The sequence below is a fragment of the Typopeltis vanoorti genome, chromosome 3 (assembly GCF_054136105.1).
Source record: "Typopeltis vanoorti isolate ZY-2024b chromosome 3, IOZ_Tvanoo_1.0, whole genome shotgun sequence".
Classification (NCBI taxonomy): Eukaryota; Metazoa; Arthropoda; class Arachnida; order Uropygi; family Thelyphonidae; genus Typopeltis; species Typopeltis vanoorti.
Window position 1 is genome coordinate 5,454,909 of NC_143551.1, and position 17,137 is coordinate 5,472,045.

Consider the following 17,137-nt stretch of genomic DNA (forward strand, 5'->3'; position numbering starts at 1 on the left):
CACCTACATCTTGGTCTTCCTCTGGGTCGTTTTCCTGCCAACCTGGCAGAGAACACTTGTTTTGCTAATCTTTCCTCTCCCATTCTATTTAAGTGACCATACCATCTGAGATTAGCTCTGCTAACGCATTCCTGGATGCTGACAATGTCAAGTTCTTTCCTAATATCCTCATTTTTAATATGATATTGCCATTGATGCCATCTGTTCACGCCTCTAATCTTTCTCAGGACTCTCATATCTGCAGTCTCTAGTCTTTGGTCAAGTGTTTTACTTCTGACCCAGCTCTCAGATCCATAAGTTAAAATTGGTTTGAACACAGTTTTGTATACAGCTAATTTAGTGTTCTGACTAATTTCTTTCTTATTCCATATGAATTTATTCAATTGACTTCCGACGATACCAGCTTTGCTGATTCTGTTGTCTATTTCTATATTTAGTTTACCATCTTCAGTAAAAATTGTGCCTAAGTAGCTGAAATGTTTTACTTGTTCCACAGGTTCTCCATTCACAACACAGTTGACATTTTCAATGATTCTGCCTATTTTCATTGTCTTTGTCTTTTTATTGCTGACCTTCATACCATATCTATTACAACAGCTATTCAATTTAGTCAGAGAATCTTGCAGACTTGTAGCGGATTTAGTTAGAAGTATAACATCGTCCGCATAAAGCAAAGAGCTGACATCAACATCTCCAATTTTGATATCAGGTTTAATACCACATTCCTTCATAATGTGATCCATATAGATAATGAATAACAGAGGGGATAATGTACATCCTTGTCTCACACCAGATTTAACATTAAACCATCTTCCTGTACTTCCTTCAATTCTAACTGCTGACTCACAACTCAAATAAAGACTAAGTATTGCTTGATATAAGGCCCCATTGACACCATATAACTGCAGCGTATTGAATAGCTTCTCTCTTGGCACCTTGTCATATGCCTTTTCCAAATCGACAAAACATAAATACAGATCTTTGTTATATTCCCATGCTTTCTCGACTATTTGTCGTAATGTGAAGATCTGATCCTGACAGCCTCTATTTGGCCTGAATCCAGCTTGTTCTTCACCAAGCTTTTCTTCCACAATTCTTCTCAACCGTTTCTCAAGTATACTTGCATAGATCATGCCAGGAACACTCAGTAGGGAAATATCTCTGTAATTCTCACATTCAGTTTTATTTCCCTTTTTATATATGGGTACTATGAGAGCTCTACTCCAATCATCGGGAATTCGTCCCTCTGTCCAGGCTTTCTGAACAATGCAGCGCAGCCACTGTAAGACTCTTATACCACCATACTTCAGCATTTCTGGTCGAATATCATCTACTCCTGCTGCCTTTCCACATTTCAAGCCTTTGATGGCTTTTTCTACTTCAAATATGGATATGTATTCCTGACTGCATGCCTGGTCAGTGTTTTTTATCACTGTGCTGTCATCACTGCTTGTTTCATTTAGCAGTTCTTCAAAGTAATTACTCCATACTTCAAGGATATCTTTTTCTCCGGTTTTCATTTCACCTTTATCATCTCTAATTCCTTTTACAGCACTCTTTCCTCCATTCCTAAGCTTCTTCAACAACCTCCAGAATATTTTGCCACCTTCTTGATATTTATTTTCTATATTCTTGCCAAAGTCCTCCCATGACTTTTGTTTAGCTAGTTTTACACACTGTTTAGCTTTCTTACATTTGTCTCTGTATTCTGTAAGAGTAAAAGCTGACTTATTTGCCAGGAACTTTTGATATGCTTTCTTCTTTTCCTTCACTGCCTCTTTAACTTCCTGTGTCCACCAGGGAGTTCTGATTTTTTTATCTTTGCACACAACCTCACCAAATGCCTCTCTGGCAGAATCAATCAATGTTTCCTTCAGAGTTTGCCACTGAATCTCCAAGGCTTGATTCCTGTTCTCAAACTCTTTCATTTTCTTTTCAATAATATTTCTGTATTTTAGTCTACAGTTTACATCTGAGAGCTGCTCAACTTTTATTCGCTTTAAAACTTTCTTACATGTTATTCTTTTCAATATGAAATTCAATTTTATCCTGCTCAAGACTAAATAGTGATCACTTCCAATTTCAAATCCTCTGTACACTCTGGTGTCCTGCACCAGGGAGAAAACATCACTATCAACAATAACATAGTCAATGAGACTTTTCTTATTCCTAGCCTCTTCTCTCCATGTGAATTTGTGCACATTTTTATGTTGGAACATGGTGTTAGTAATAACCAGTCCATGTCCTGAGCAGAAATCCAACAGATATTTGCCATTATTATTAGCTTTGCTCTTTTCTCCAAATTTTCCCAATATATTTTGGTATGTCTCACAATCATTTCCTACTCTACTATTTAGATCCCCAACAAGGACCAACTTTTCCTTTTTCATTGTGTCAGTTGCTTTTTCTAAAGCCTCAAAAAATTCCTCCACTTCTACCTTAGTAGAACCTTCTGTGGGACCATAGGCACAAATAAGTCTCATTGTCCAGTTCCCCATTCTCATATTTGCCCACATTACTCTACTTGAGACTGACTGCCATTCAAGATGATTAGCCTCGTATTTTGTGTTGAATACTATGGCTACTCCTTCTTTTCCTTGATTGTCATTGCCTGAATATAACATTTTGTATTTATTGCTCAGAAAGATCTCACCAGTTTTGGTCTTTTTTTGTTTCAGTCACCCTTATTATGTCGATCTGGTACTTATCTAATTCCTCAGCTAGTTCCATTTCTTTGCCATTCAGGCTTCTTACGTTGATAGTACCGATCTTTAACTCTGGTGATGTTGAGTTGGGGTTTGTTTTCAGATTTGTTCCAGTAGCTGACTTTTCGCTGTTCGCCCTGGTTCCCTGGCGAAAACAACGGGGGCCTTGTTTAACCGGGCGACGCCCCAGCCGGCATGAAATTTTGTCATGTTGTACCATCATTTTTTATTTTGGTTTAACCAATAAGAATACAATTTGGTCGGCTAAATCCCAAATTGCCAGCCCATCCTCGTTCGTTCAGTATCAAAGTAGATACCCAACAGGGTGCACCACGAGAAGGTGAGGATTGGACATTAGGTCAGAAGCCCTGGTCGGTTCTCCGCATTCCTTTAAAGGCTATGTGGAGGTCTCCTCTCAGTTATACAGCTTTGACCCTTATGCACCCCAAAAAAAAAAAAAAAAAAAACCTTGTTTTTTAAAAAACAGAAAAGGACCAACATTATTTCATGCTTGTCCAAATTCTACTACATTCAGCACTTAACTTACAACATATGTGACCAACAATTTATATTTATGATGGCCATCCCATTAACAAGTTCATCAAATGCTGATGACTTCTGCAACATAGGGGGAGAGGGCGCTAGTGGGTCAGGCGCTACGAACGTGCTTTGAAGAGCTCCTGATTCAGATAAGTTTTACTAGGAATAATTAAGTATATATGCGTAATTGTTTAAGTAAGAGCGGCTGTAAACGCTGTACGCTACCGATAGTATTAGTGTGGGTTTTTTTTCCTTGCTTAAACTAAATACAAAAACGTTAATATTAGACCTAGTAACCTGCAGAGAAAAAAAAATGGCGGCTGCATTGTCATTCCATGATTTTAATTTGGATTTCAGTAGGTTCGTTAAGTGTGAGGTCTGTTATATGTATTCCTTCGATTACATAAATGATTTGTGGATGTTTAGTGCGGATGGAAGAAGGGTGTGTGTGCGAAATGTGACCTGAACGAGGAATTGATGAATGCGAATATGAAGTTGATGACAGAAAGTGCTAGTACCGATTGTGTCGTGAGTGCACGTTTGAAAGAGAATGGCGAGAAAGACAGGCGAAAAAATGTTAAAAAATCAGGAAAAAAGAAAAAGAGCGATTTGACAACCGTAACGGATGTTAAAAGGGACGAAAGTGAGGCGGAAAGAAACGAAATTGAGAGAACGAATGAAAGTAGAAATGGCGTGGTGCAGAAACCGCAAGTAAAAAAAATCGAAAGAATGAATGATAGCGAAAAAAGAATGACTGATGGCGAAAGTTGGACGCATGTTGGAACGAAAGTACTAAACCAAAGAAAGATGAATGACAGTAAAAGTGAAAAGAATGATAGCGAAAGTTGGACGCATGTTAGTCCGAAAGTACGGAAACAAAGAAAGATATGTGAGAGTGAAAGTGAGAAGAATGACAGTGAAAGGTGGACGTATGTTGGACCGAAAGTACGGAAACAAAGAAGGATGAATGAGAGGGAAAGTGAGAAGAGAGGGTCGAGAGTTAGAAAGTTAGAAAGATTTAATGATAGAGTGAATGTGTCGCGAGGTTCAGAAGGTGAATTGGATTGGATGAAGCAAGAAATGAAATGGATGCGGAATGAAATTAAGAGAATGCAGGTCAAAACTATTAAAATAAATCATGATGGCATGAAAGAGTTAACAAAAGATGAGCGAGTGGCGTTGTATGGCGACTCCATTATTAAAGGTGTGCTAGAGGATAAAATGCACAAGGTATGTTTTCCAGGCGGTAAAATGAGTAGAGTGATTGAGGCATTGAACATGAGGCGGGAATGAGCAAAAGAGTTAATTGTATTAATTGGAACAAATGATTTGAGAGAGAACAAAGAGCATGTCAAAATGAATGTCAGGAGACTGCTTGGAAAGATAAAGGAGAATAGTGTGACAGGAAGGGTGGTCAGTGTGTTGCCTAGGTATGATTGTGGTGAAATGAGGCGGAGAGCAAGGATTATGAATGATATTCTGGCTGAAATGTGTGAGGAGATGGGAGTACAGTTTGTTAATGTGTGGAATGAGTTTGAGGGACGAAGTGAGCTGTATGGGAGCGATGGACTGCATTTGAGTGGTTATGGTGTGAGTCGCTTGGAGAGACTGCTGCTGGAAGGTAGAGAAGTGAATAGAGAGAATGAATCAGATCAAGAGGGGAGTGATGTGGAAGAGCAGGAGAGTAAGACAGGAGAGATTGAAGGAGTGGAAATGAATGTGGAAGTGAGTGGTATGAGTATAGATAATGAGAGAATGGGTGTGCAAGAGGAGCAGGGAAACGGGGAGGCTCAGGGTGGACAGGGATACACAGCGTGAGAAAGGTGGATGCTGCAAGAGGAGGTGAGAGAATGTGTAGGCAGGAAAGTAATGGGATGATCAGGGATCAAAAGGAAACAGATGGAATTGCAAAGGGTTCTAAAATGAAGAAGCAGAAAGGGAAATGGCCCCAGTCCAGCATGGAGAGATCACATCGAGTGAGTGGTATCAGTGGAACTAGCTGTAGATCCAGAAATGAGTTGTTGTGTTTGTATACCAATGCTAGAAGTATAAGAAACAAGGCAGATGAAATGGTTGCACTAATTGCGTCTGTGCACCCAGAGATTGTCGGAATAAGTGAGACATGGTTAGATGAGGATGACATCCTGACAGGAATAGAGATGGAAAGGTATGATGTGTTTCGTGAGGATAGAAGGGGTAAAAAGGGAGGGGGAGTGCTATTGATGATAGAGAAAGAGTTATGTCCATACAAGGTAGAGATGCAAGGGGGAAATGGGGCCAGTGGTTTTGAGGCAGTATGGTGTGAGATAGAGGTGAATAGAATCAAATACTTGGTGGGATGTTGTTATAGACCTGGTAATGTGGATGGTGGTGATAGTGAAATGTATAGTCAAATAAGCCAAGCAAATAAGAAAAGGGTGATCATTATGGGTGATTTTAATTATGGCAATATAGACTGGAATGAAGAGATAGCAACTGGAAGTAAAGAAAATGAGTTTCTTGAGTTTTTGAGGGATAACTACCTCAGACAGTATGTAACAGAGGGCACAAGAGGATTAAGGGTCTTGGATTTGGTCATCTCATCGGAGGATGTAATTATCAATGAGGTATCAAATCATCCACCAATTGGTGAAAGTGACCATGAGGTGATTACTTGGGTGGTTGCCAGCAGTGCAAGGACCCCTGTGAAAAAAGGGTATATGTGGAACTACAAGGGGGGTGATTATGAAGAGCTCAGGAGACAGCTTGCAGGTGTAGCATGGAATGAGGAGTTAGCTGGAAAAGAGATCAATGCAGCTTGGGGGATTTTCAAAAAATATTTAGTGGATGCAATGTCTAAATGTATACCACGGGTGAGAAGGTTAAATAAGTTAGGTGTGAGATGGATGAATAAAGAGATTAAGCATGCAATACAGAGAAAAAGGGCATTGTGGAGGCAGCATAAGAGAAGTGGAAGTAACCAATTTCATGAGTTCTACAAAGACCAGGCAAGGAGAGTGACTTGGTTGGTGAGAGTAGCTAAAGAGAGGTATGAACAGCAGTTAGCTAATGAAGCTAAAAAGAATCCTAGGGAGTTCTTTCGATATGTAGCCAGCAAAAGAAAGAATGATTATGGAAGGATGACATTGATTGGAGGAAATGGTATAAAGACAGCTGTTGCAGAATGTGTGGTGGAGATACTTAATGAGCAGTTCATAAAGATCTTTCAATCTTGTGAATGTGACTTCATGGAGAGATTAAGAGCAGTTGATGATGGGGAGGAGAGACTGACTGTAAGTGAGCAAGAGGTGTTTGGGGAGTTGAGTAAACTAGATGTAAATAAGGCTGTGGGACTTGATAATATATCACCACGTATTCTGAAGGAATGTGCCAGAGAGTTGACACCTGCCTTGACATATTTTTTTAATACGAGTCTTGCACTTGGTCAAGTCCCTAAAGAGTGGAAGGAGGGCAAGATTGTGCCACTTCATAAAGGAGGTGATCGAACTCAAGCATCAAACTATAGGCCTATCTGTGTGTCGGGTGTTGTGGTTAAGTTGTTGGAGAAGCTTGTGAGAGCTAGAATCCAGAGTTGGGTTGACAACAATGGTATAATCTTTGATGGACAGCATGGATTTGCTAAAGGGAGGTCGTGTTTTAGTAATCTACTTACTTATTACAATAAAGTGACTGCTTCCTTGGACAGAGGAGAAGGATACACAGTAATATACTTGGATTTCGCAAAAGCTTTTGATAGAGTGCCTCATGATAAGTTGACAGTCAAACTAGAGCAGATGGGGTTGGATATTAGATTAGTGCATTGGATTGGAGACTGGCTATCTGATAGGTATCAACAAGTTGTGTATGGGGGTGCAATATCCAGGAAAAGGAAAGTCACTAGTGGAGTGCCTCAGGGATCTGTTTTAGGGCCATTACTATTTAACTTGTATATTAATGATATTGGCGAAGATTTGGATGGAGATATTCAGTTGTTTGCAGATGATGCAAAGTTGGGAAGAACCATAAAGAGTAGTGAAGATGTTGTGGCCTTGCAAGAAGACTTGAATAAATTGAGTGATTGGGCAAGCAAATGGGGGTGTGAGTTCAATGTTGCAAAATGTAAGGTTTTAAAATTTGGAAAACAAAGATGGGATGCAGAATTTATGCTTGGTAAGAATATATTGTTGGAAGTAGAGGAAATAAGAGATCTGGGAGTGATAGTGGATAAAGATCTAAAATTTAGGGGTCACATCGCCAAAATTGTGAAGACAACACAAAGACTTCTGGGAATGATGAGGAGGACACTGACGTGTAGAAGTAGGGAGATTCTTGTTCCATTGTATAAGGCTTTGATTAGGCCACACATGGACTATTGTGCCCAGATTTGGTCACCTGGTTTTCAGAAGGATGAGGAGATGTTGGAAAGGGTCCAAAGGCGACTGACTAAGGTAGTTTCTGACCTCTGGAATGTCGAGTATGAGGAAAGATTGAAAAGATGTAATTTGCAGAGACTAGTGGAGAGAAGGAAGAGGGGAGATATGATAGAGACCTACAAGTTGGTAAGGGGTTGCTATAGGATCAATGGTGGAGAAGTTCTACAGCGAATAGTGGGAGATCAGGGGAGAACCAGAGGTCATCCCTGGAAACTGTATAAAGAGGGTGTGAGTAGGGGAGTGAGAGGCAGGTTTTTTTCGTGCAGAGTTGTGAATGATTGGAATGCCTTGCCTGAGAGTGTGGTGTCTGCAAGGAGTTTGAATGTGTTTAAGACCCGGTATGATGAGATGTGTGTGAGATAAAAGGACCTCCTAGATGAGTCTTTGACTCCATGAGGTCTTGTTTAATAATAATAATAATAATAATAATAACATGGACCAAGGAGTTATTGCTGACTTCAAGACATTATTCAAGAAATATACACATAATTTAGGATATTTGTTTACATAACATTTTATTATGTAAAAAATTACATAAGTTATACATAACTTAGGATACTTTTTTTTTCAGACTATTGCTGATGCTGAGAGTTAGAAAACCCTCAGTAACATTTGGAAGGAAACACTGTACAAAAAACATAAATGCAGCATGGAGTGAGGTGACAACAAAAAAGCATGAGTAATGCTTAGAAGAAGTTGCTCATAATATATGTTTGTAGATTCATAAGATTAAACAGAGATAATGCCTTTCAAAAGTTTAATTATTAAATTAAATCATTGATAAATTAAATGGTCATCCCATTAACAAGTTCATCAAATGTTGATGACTTCTGCAACATGGGCCAAGGAGTTATTGCTGACTTCAAGACATTATTTGAGAAATATACACAATTTTCCCAGAAATAATACCTATAAATGAAATCATAATTATTTCACTATAAACAAATAATAAAATCAGTTATAAATGGAACAAAACAGACCTACCTTTTTAGCATTCAGGCATATTTTTAACATATCCTTAATAATGGTTCATATAGTGATTTCTGACTAACTCGAGGACTGGCTATATATAAATCTCAAACTTCTCCAACCTTCAAATACAGTTCTCACATCTGGAGTGGTGCATCAAAAACCTCCAGAAGCAGCCAATATGCTTAAGAGATGACTGCCTCCCTTACAAACTCTCTCCAATCACTTTCTCAAGATGCTCAGTCAATTCTGCATCGTGTCTTTTCACAGATATTATCATGAAAGCTGCTCCACTGAACTAGCCACCAACATTCCTCCACTTTCCTCTAATCATAAAAGAACATGAGCAACTGCTGGTCAACACCCATACACAGTTCATCTCCAAACTCACTGCACCGACTTTTTGCCCTCTTCATTCATTCACTCATTCCGTCTACCTCTGTTCTTAAGAAAGACTTTTCCCCATATCACTTTCCCCAGTGAATTCAATCTCCAGTTCTTAAACTCTGAAGAAAACATCAACAAATTTCTTCTTTCTCTTTACCTTCCCATCACAAAAATCTATAGCACTATTGTGCACAGGTTTAAGTAACCTCTCATGTGTGAAGATAATAATAAAAATAAAAATAAGTGGTTTCTGAAACCCTGTCAGTTAAATTAGGTTTGGAAACTATTTATGACTTCACTCCTTAATGATGATGGCAGGTATCAAGTTTAAAAGATTTCAAAAGGCAAGAAAAGTTTTGGAAAGGTTTTTACTGTGCCTCAATTAAAGATTACTCTACATTATGATAAGAAGTGACTAAAGCTAAAGTTATACATAATTTAGGATATCTTTTTTTTTTGGTATTCAGAAGATACAGACTAGAAGTCTGAAGAGGTAATTTTTGATGGAAATGAAGAATCTAGTTCCTAACTTTGTTATCACTGGCTCAAGAGAGTTAGGCACAAGAGCTTCAGGTGTAGCGATTGCATTGTTGGAGATTGTTACCAAATGCCAGAACTGTGCACAGCCATTACAAAATCCATGGAACAACCCCTCCTTTGGTGACATATAAATTTCTGCCAGAAATTTATATGTTATCTAAATTTATATTTATATAACTCCAGCCAGAAATGTTCCAGAATTTCTTTATTTACAGTCGCACTTAAGCCAACAAAAGAAAAACAGTCAATATTCACTAAAACTTTCTTAGGAAGATTAAGAAGAAGCAAACATGTATAATTCAGACTTTTAATACTATTGGTATCTCTTGCTGCAGATGAAACAGGATCTTATGCTTCTTACAGTCTTTCCAGCCAAAGTACATTGTTCATGTTCTTTAGCTAAAAAGACTACAAAGTATTTTGCCATCACCACAGGAGATGGAATTCACCGGGATGTCCAAGCAGCCAAAATGAACTTATAGTGAAAAGTTAAGAGATACTGATATTTACGATCTTATGCAGTTACGTGCAGAACATCCATTCCTTCTGTGGATTTTCCTTTTTCTGGGAATACAGGGAAAGTTTCAGCATCCTAAAACCTCAGCAATTTCCAAATGGACAGAAGGAAATAATATATTGTTTCCTTCTGTCCATTCTTTAAGGGTGCAGCAGTCAGTCTTTTTCTGAGACTACTATATACTACAGAAAGTTTTGGCATCTACTAATTAGAAAACCTTTTAACAAGTAAGTAATGAAGGTTCTTCAGCTAATATTTTAAGTTTTGAATGGGAAGTTATAGTATAAAAGGAGTTGGGCACAGTTAACAGGTATCTTTGAGACCTTGATGTTTTTAGTCATGAATAATATGTCTTCATTCATACTTCACTTTTTTTATCACTAATATGCAACTGTAAAACAAACAGCTGAGGGAGGGAGGGGGTGAATCTTCGTTATTAGTATTTCCTATAGATAATAATTTAACTTTTTGTATTATCATTCTAAATGTCTGCAGATTTCATTGCCTCTATATGAAGAGCAATTTGAAAACTAATAGTCATTTACAAAATTAATATTCGGTTTGTACAAAAGGTTAATTTTAGCAAAGTAACAAGATGTCAGGAATATCACAGAGTTCTGTGCACCACATTACTCAACTTTTGTGCCATATTACTATGATTAAATAAACATCCATGAATACACACACAGATATGTGCTGATCTTATCTCCTGCTGGACATAGCCACACCTTAAATTTCAAACTGTTACCATCAAAAAAAAGGGGAAAATCTACCATCAATCTACTGTCCAACTGGTATCATCACCTCAGTCTGAGAGGAACTCAGAGGGAAAAGAGATAAGGATATTAAGCTTAATTTGGGAGTTAGAAATAGTTCAGAGATCATATTTCTTTAAAGCTCTGGCCACTTTTTTCTGATGTGCACTCAATACTGTGAACATAACAGCATTATTGTATTATGTTGAGGGGGCTGGAGGACAGATTTTTTTTTTTTTTTTTTAATATAGAGGAGATGAAAGATCTAGGAGTAATAGTAGACAAGGGCCTGAAATTCAGGGGCCACGCTACACAAGTTGTGAAGACATCACAACGGATAATGGGAATGATGCAGAAATAGAGAGGTTATGATGCCATTGTATGGGGCCTTGATCAAGCCTCGTATGGATTATTGTGCACAGATATGGTCACTGGGTTTACATGGTGAGGATATGTTGGAAATAGTCTAGAAGAAATTCACAAAGATGGTCAGTGGTCTTTGGAGTACGAGGATAGATTGAGAGAATGTAAGCTGCAAATCCTCATGAATAGGAGAAAGAGGAGGGGGGGGGCTAGTCAGGGGTTGTTATCGGGTAGATGGAAGAGCTTTTTCATAGAATGGGAGAGAGGGATAGAACAAGAGGCCATCACTGGAAACTGTATAAGGATGGTGTGAGCAGAGTGAGAAGTAGGTTCTTTACATCGAGAGGTTGGTGAGTGGAATGCATTGCCTGAGTGTGTGTTATGGGTGTACACACATTGAATCAGTTTAAAGCATGGTTGGATGACCATTGTGTGCAATAGTGTGTATGTCCTATGATGAGTCTCTGACTCCATGGAGGTCAAATGTTAATAATAATATAGCCATCAGATAAAGTGTGACAAATAAGGTTAAGTTCAACAATGAGAGAAAGGTGGTTGGAAAGAAAAGAGGCTGGTGATCCATTAACCAGACTTTTCATATTACCATAATATTGCTGTTGATAGTGGGGAAGGGGGAGGGAGAATAATGTGAAAGTTTGTGAATGCATTTTCCATGTGAGGTAGTTTATTATAGAAAAGGAACATAGCAACAGTCTAGTCTTTCTAGCCACTCAGATAAGAGTGGCTAGAAAACAATAATACACAGACCTTCCAACCAAAAGTCAAGACTACTACTAGAACAAACAGAAATTATCTATCTTAGGACTTCAGGCTTATATATTCAACTTATGTCGACATTTACAATTCATATAATGTATTCCTGATGTTTCTGTGATAAACAAAATATCAGCATCACATAACATGAATTTTATACAAATATATAAAACAATATCCTTCAAAAATTCTAAATAGTAAAATACAGCACACATGATTAAAATTCATACTGACTATTCAGAATTTGAATGGCTTAAAATTAATTTAAACATATTCATTTTTCCTACCTGTTTTTTGCCAGAATCAACTATATCAAAAAGTGAACGTACTATTGTTTGCACCAGTTGCTTGCACCTGTAAAAGAAGGCTACTATACAAACTCTTTCAAAAAATGATAATCATATTTTTTTTTCATATAAAACTTATTAGTATCTTGCAGTGGCTGCACTGCATAATTCAGAAGGTCTGGAAAGGGATGAATTCTAGATGATTGGAGTAGAGCTCTCATAGTACCCATATACAAAAGGGGAAATAAAACAATGTGAGAATTACACAGGTATTTCCCTACTGAGCGTTCCTGGTAAAATTTTTATTATTATTACATGACACCTACAGGAAGTCCAACGATTCATCGAGGGAGGGAATCTACTCTACAACTCTGGCTTCACCACTCAATTCACCAACTACAACAAACCACAACTACCATCATCATCTACACCAATGCCATCTACCACCCACCACTACCACTAGTATTTTCACAGACAATCACAAACATCCATGCCCACAGTGGAATTCAAACCCACAGCCTTTTGGCAGGAGACTTGCTAACCACTCGGCCAACCAGGCCAGCGGAAACAGTTGAGAACATAACAAAAATCTGTTTTAAGTTTTGTAGACTTACAAAAGGCATATGAAAGGTGTCAAGAGAAAAGCTGTTCAAAATCCTAGAGTTGTATGTCAATGGGGCATTATATTAAGCAATATTAGTCTTTATATGAGTTGAAAGCAGTCAGAATTGAAGTACAGGAAGATGGTTTAATGTTAAATCTTGTATCAGACAAAGATGTACATTATGAAGGAAAGCAGTATTAAACCTGATACCAAAGTGGACACGTTAATCTTAGCTCTTTACTTTATGCTGATGATGTTATACTTTTAAATAAATCCAGTAAAAGTCTGCAAGATTCACTGACTAAATTGAATAACTACTGTAATAAATATGGTATGAAAATCAGCAATAACAAGACAAAGACAATGAAAATATCAACTGCATCGTGAATGGAGAACTTATAGAACAATTAAAACATTTCAGCTACTTAATGCATGAGTTTTAGTGAAGATGGTGAATTAAATATGGAAATAGAGAACAGAATCAACAAAGCTGGTACCATGGCGTACACAGAAAATTTTCCGGGGGGAGGCAAAGCTTGGAGACAAATAATTATATCAGTAAATTTTTATTTAATAATTTAATTTTTTTTTCACAAGTAGCTTGTAGAATACAATATTGCATCAATACAAAAACACATACATAATATATATAAAATTTACGATATAAAGGAAACAAAAATTAATATACAGGGTGTTCGGGATAAATTTGACATATTTATAATTAATTATATTTTTCCGTAAGTTACATGTATTAACACACACTTCTCTTCATTTAAAAGTTTGGACCCTTCTTCATTCATATACAAGATGTCAGAAAGGATGGATAGCTGGAACCCACCTGAATCATGGAAGAGAATAACTTGTATCATGATGATTCGTGCCCGCCATCAAAATAAGGATATTACGACTGCTGCCCAATGCTCCCTGAATACAGTAAAAACAATCAGGCATGAACTAGAGACTTGCAATGGTGACTACGAGGATGTAGCAAGAAGAAAGATCCCTAGCAGATGATCTGATTGCGTTCGTACAGCAGAATTCCTCGCAAATCTGCAGGAACAGGTGTTGAAGAACCCTGGCATTGGAATTCGGGCTTTGTTCGTGGAGTTGCTAACTGTAGTCAAGCCCTGGATAACAAGGGTAGCCAATGGTAGGCCGTATGTATGGCAGCAGGATTCGGCCCCTTGCCACACCTCTGGGAAAAGTCAAAAATGGTTGTCTGAAAATTTCTACGACTTCACCAGTCCAAATGTTTGGCCTCCAAACTCCCCAGACCTTAACCCCATGGATTATTTTGTATGGGGCGCAGTTGAAAAAGACACCAATCGCACTTCCAGTAATACAAAAGCCCAGTTAATGGATAAAATTAAAACAGTTTTTGCGGCCCTTCCCAGGGAGACTGTAGCATCAGCTTGTTCGAGGTTCCGAAGCAGAATTGAAGCTGTGATCGATGCTAATGGTGGTTATTTTGAGTAAATCTTGTTGATAGTATTGTAATTAACTCTGCCTGTAATTTTTTTTTTTGTCAATTCATTAAATTTAATAGATACAAAGAAGATTTTCTTTTTCCTTACGAAACTGTCAAATTTATCCCGAACACCCTGTATATATAGAGAGAGAGCGATCACATATCATATAAGAATCGAATTCTCCGTCTATCGCTTGCAAACCTATTGATGACATTTTCAATAAATTTCTTCTTTACCGCTTCCTCTTCCAGTTTCTTCCTATGCACACTAATCACACGTAAGTCTGATAAGCACGTTTCTGAGATAGTGGCTTAACCATGTTTTCACACATCTCAAGGTGCTGAAAATTCTTTCAATGGTACAGGCCGTAACAGATAATGTTATACCAATAGTTACTGCCGAATTAATAGAAGGGAAATAGTCACAATGTTCAAAAACTTCTGGTAAAGTTTGGGGAATAACAGTCAAAGGAAAATTTGTCCATTTTTCATACCACGTTGTTACTTCTATTTCTAAATATTGTAAATTGTATTTTTCGCTTACTCTTTTGACATTGTTTTGGAACTTTCATTTATCTATTTTCAGAATATTCTTGGGATGAAACTGAAATACTGAAAATGCTATTTCGTCATCCAAGGAAAATCTTGATTTCAAGGATGAAATTAAAGAATCTAAGTATGGGATAAATACTTGATTGTCTATAATAATATTCAGGTGTGATTCCAGGATAATTGCATCTATATTTCTGTATGGAACATTGCCTAGGTATTTCTATATTTATTGTTAATTTTTCAGCCATATCTAGTAAAAATTTATAAATCTCTTCAAACTTTTCTTCAGATTTTTCCCTATTATATGCAAAGATTTTAAGTAAGTCCTCAGTATGTTGGTGAGCGGCTAGTAAATCTACATCTATGACTTGTAATGCTTGGGTTATTGGTTCGAGAATAGCAGAATATTTTGATATTATATTTAAACAAATAATAAACATTGAAGTACTGCATGATGTTACTAAGTGATGTGTTTCTTGATGTGTCGATCCTGTCCTAGTTCATAGACATTTCTTCTAATTTATTGAAAATTCTTTGAAAAAAACCAACATACTTTGATATTTTGAAGTCCATCTGGTTTCTGAAAGTAAAGGAACTGTTGACACGATGGCTCTTTGTTTTGGACTTTCTCTAAAAAAATTTTAGAGAAATATAGATTTTATAATTCCTATTGTACTTCTGGTACGATGTTTAAATCATTCACAACTAGGTTTAATCTGTGAGAAGCACAATGTATGTAAGTGGCTTTTGGATATATATTTTTTTATCTAGGCTTGAACACCAGCTTCCTTTCCTGCCAAACTTGACGTATCCTTGTCCAATTAATTTGTTCATGTCCAAATCATATTCAGTAGATTTATTTCAAATAGCGGAACTAATACCTTTCGCATCCACATCACAAAGTTTTGTAAATCCTAAAAATTCTTCCCTTATATTTTTATTTCTGTCAACAAACCTAATGCCAAGTGAAAGCTACTCTATTCCAGCAATATCTGTGGTTTCATTAGCTAAGACTGAAAATCCATAGATTTATTTGCAGAAGATACAATGCTTTCTCGTATTTCCATTTCATGGTTACCCGTGGGCCGAAACCGGCCAACCAGTAATAAAATTTTAAGACACACAAAGCATCCCATGGTTGAGATTATAAGGTTACATATCTCAATCATTTTTATGATTACCATATTTACTCAAATATAACTCATCCTTTTTTTCCCAAAATTTAAAGCTAAAAAATTGTGGTGTGAGATATATGAAGGTATTTTCAAAAACTAAAGTTTTCAGGACAAAACCTGAAAAAATAGGTATGACTTACCAAGAATCTGTGTGTAGAAGCTTAACTGCTGTGAGGACATCATGCTGGAGGCTTAATGAATTGTATACAGCACTCAGAAAGGATTAAAAAGAGAATTTAATACTTCCTATATTTCATCTCAGTCACTGGGACATCTTCAAGGATTACAAAAAAACATTATGTAACATATATACAAATAACACACAATACCAAGCCCAACCACGTGGGTGACACTAAAGTCCTATCTACGTGGAGTGCCCTCTAAGGGTGGTTGTAGGTAGCCTGGAATGTAAAATGGGACCTCTGGTGATAAGCGTTTCCCAAATCTTAGGAAGCTTAATGCAACCATATTTGTTAAGATTTAGTTGATTCCTAAGAGCTGCTGCTGATTCTAAGAATAGTCTCTCTTTTTTTGGAATTTGCTGTGGTGAAGCATGGTGATATTTTTCCATGAGATCCTGTGGGTTGTATCCAAGACATGGTTAGCCAGGCCTGACTGACCATAGTCATGGTTGCAGATGTATAACTTATGTTCCTCCAGGCGGATAGTAGCTGATCTGCCTGTCTGTCCAAAGTATGCCAGTTTACAGGAACAGGGTACTTTGTAGACTCCAGGCACTGAGAGAGGAGGGAGCTGATCTTTTGTAGAGTGGATAAGGGCAGCAAGTTTGCGGTGGGGCTTAAATGCTGTGTGTAGGTTGTACTTCTTTAAATTCTTGGCTATTTTTCCGAATGTGCCACGGATGCAGGGTATGGTGATGGCATTTCTAAACTCTTTCTGAAGAGAAGACTGGGGAATGGGGGAGGACCTGATTATTTTTTTAATACTGTGATCGTTTTAGCCATCTCTTGGTAAGAGATTTAATGCCATATTGAGTGAGGTGGTGGTGGGAGAGTTTGTGAATGTATCTGCCTGTGTGCATGGGTTTTCTATATACAGTGAAGGAATGTGTACCATTGGGAAGGTGTG

At 37.5% G+C, this 17,137-nt stretch overlaps 1 protein-coding gene across 1 annotated transcript in view; it reads right to left on the reverse strand.

The window, feature by feature from the left end:
* LOC150107878 (GPI inositol-deacylase-like) overlaps positions 1-17,137 on the reverse strand; it is a 208,894-nt gene that overhangs the window by 2,131 nt on the left and 189,626 nt on the right. The window contains exon 10 of the mRNA XM_090415369.1: positions 12,250-12,316. Coding sequence (XP_090271495.1) covers positions 12,250-12,316 — 67 coding nt within the window. The remainder of the gene's footprint in view (positions 1-12,249; positions 12,317-17,137) is intronic.